We start from the raw sequence: 1,885 nt of genomic DNA, 5'->3' as shown, positions 1-1,885 counted from the left end.
GCCGCTTTTTTAAAGGGAGAGAGACCACGCCCCAATGGGCGGGTATCTCAGCGGCTATAGGCTGGAGGAGCGGAAGGACCTCCCGCAACAGTTGGTCAGATATTTGTTGTCTATGACTTTTTGTTTTAAATATTCTGAGTGTAGGTGGTATAAAATATCACTGACTTCTCTGCTTTATCTACTGAATATAAGGTAAAATAGACATTATCAAGAGATACAGATCACAGTTAGGAAATTGTTTTGCTTTTAGAATGTGGTTCAGTTTCCAGAAATCATATCAGTTAACATAGAATTGCATGTAATTTCATTTCTAGAGAAGCTGCCACCAGTTGGCTTTCTGCTGGTACTCATAATCCTATGCATATGTACACATAAACATAAAACATATGCATATAGTTTGAAATAAAGTAAATCTTCCAAAAAGCAAGGATGGCATAAATTGCCAAAAATGAATGCACCATGAATATTGAATTCACTAATGTTGGTATTTAGCCAACAGAGTCCTTAAAACTACAAAACTGTTCACATCAATATCATATATAATATAGATCCCTGTAAAAAACTCTTTTGGTTTTCAGAGGAAAACCTGATTGTCAATTAAATGGATCTTATATATTATTTCATTATTTGAATTGATTTGCCATTCATATATTTTCCATAATGAAACACAAATCCAAGAAAATCAAAATATCAAAGAGAAGATACTATAACGATGATTTTTTCATAATTCCTTTCATGTCCTTATTTCTAAGGCTAAAGATAAATGGGTTCAGCATTTGTGGGACAACTGTATACATCACATAAGCCACTGAAGCCTTTTTGGGTAAAATATTATTAGCTGCAGAGTTTAGGTAAACCCACAACCCTGACCCATAGGACAAAGAGGTCACCGATAAGTGAGACCCACAAGTGGAAAAGGCTTTGTATCTCCCTCTCACTGAAGGTATTCTACAAACAGAGAGAACAATTTGGACATAAGAGAAAATAATACCAGAGATTGGAATGCCACCAAATATAAATGTTGCAAGATATATCAGAATATTATGAACAAGGGTGTCAGAGCAGGCAAGCTTCATGACTTGAGAAAGTTCACAGAAGAATAAGGAAATTTCCAGGTTTGTACAAAAGGATAGTCTCAGTACCATGAGACCAAGAAGTCCCATGTTCAAAATGCTGATGAAGATGGAAAAGAGAATTATTAAGCCACATGAGTGAGAATTCATGATGATTGTGTAACTCAGTGGATAGCAAATGGCCACATATCTGTCATAGGCCATTGCTGCAAGAATGCAACTTTCAAATCCAGCAAAAAACAAGACAAGGCAGACCTGAGTGAGGCAGCCTGCATAACTGATGCTCTGAATCTGTGTTTGGATATTTAATAACATGTGTGGGATAACGGTTGTCGTTAAGCATATGTCATTAAAGGACAAATTGTAGATAAAGAAGTACATAGGTGTTTGCAAATGGGAGTAAGCGCTCACAGCCAGGATAATAAGCAGATTCCCCAGGATGGCGACCATGTACATGAAGAGAAAGAGGCAAAATATGACTGCCTTCAGTTCTGGATCATCTGGTAGTCCCAGAAGAAAGAAGTGAGAAACATCTGTTTGGTTTTTACTTCCCATGTTTTTGGCAATCTATTTGAAATACAGACAGAAATAAAATGCAGGAGCAATCAATATGTTGGAAGGTGTTAGAAGTACAAGTTCTTTGGCTGAATCATATTTATTCTTAACAAACTCTTAATATAAGGGCCAATGTATATGTCCTAACAAGCACTCCATAGTACTTTGAATATAATTATTTTGAGGTAAATATAAATCATTTTAAAAACCTAGTTTATTATAGCAGCTGTTTAGCGTTCAAATTATTTATTCTGGTG

At 35.8% G+C, this 1,885-nt stretch overlaps 1 protein-coding gene across 1 annotated transcript; it reads right to left on the bottom strand.

Annotated features, from left to right (window-relative positions):
• Positions 1-704: 704 nt before the first annotated feature.
• On the bottom strand, positions 705-1,628 carry LOC101984428 (olfactory receptor 7G2-like). Its single transcript, XM_005346837.2, has one exon. It carries the CDS (start codon positions 1,626-1,628, stop codon positions 705-707), a length of 924 nt encoding a protein of 307 aa, XP_005346894.1.
• Positions 1,629-1,885: the final 257 nt, after the last annotated feature.

The sequence above is a fragment of the Microtus ochrogaster genome, chromosome 5 (genome assembly GCF_000317375.1).
Source record: "Microtus ochrogaster isolate Prairie Vole_2 chromosome 5, MicOch1.0, whole genome shotgun sequence".
NCBI classification, from domain to species: domain Eukaryota; kingdom Metazoa; phylum Chordata; class Mammalia; order Rodentia; family Cricetidae; genus Microtus; species Microtus ochrogaster.
The sequence above is the reverse complement of the archived record's forward strand: the minus strand, read 5'-3'. Positions and strand labels throughout refer to the sequence as shown.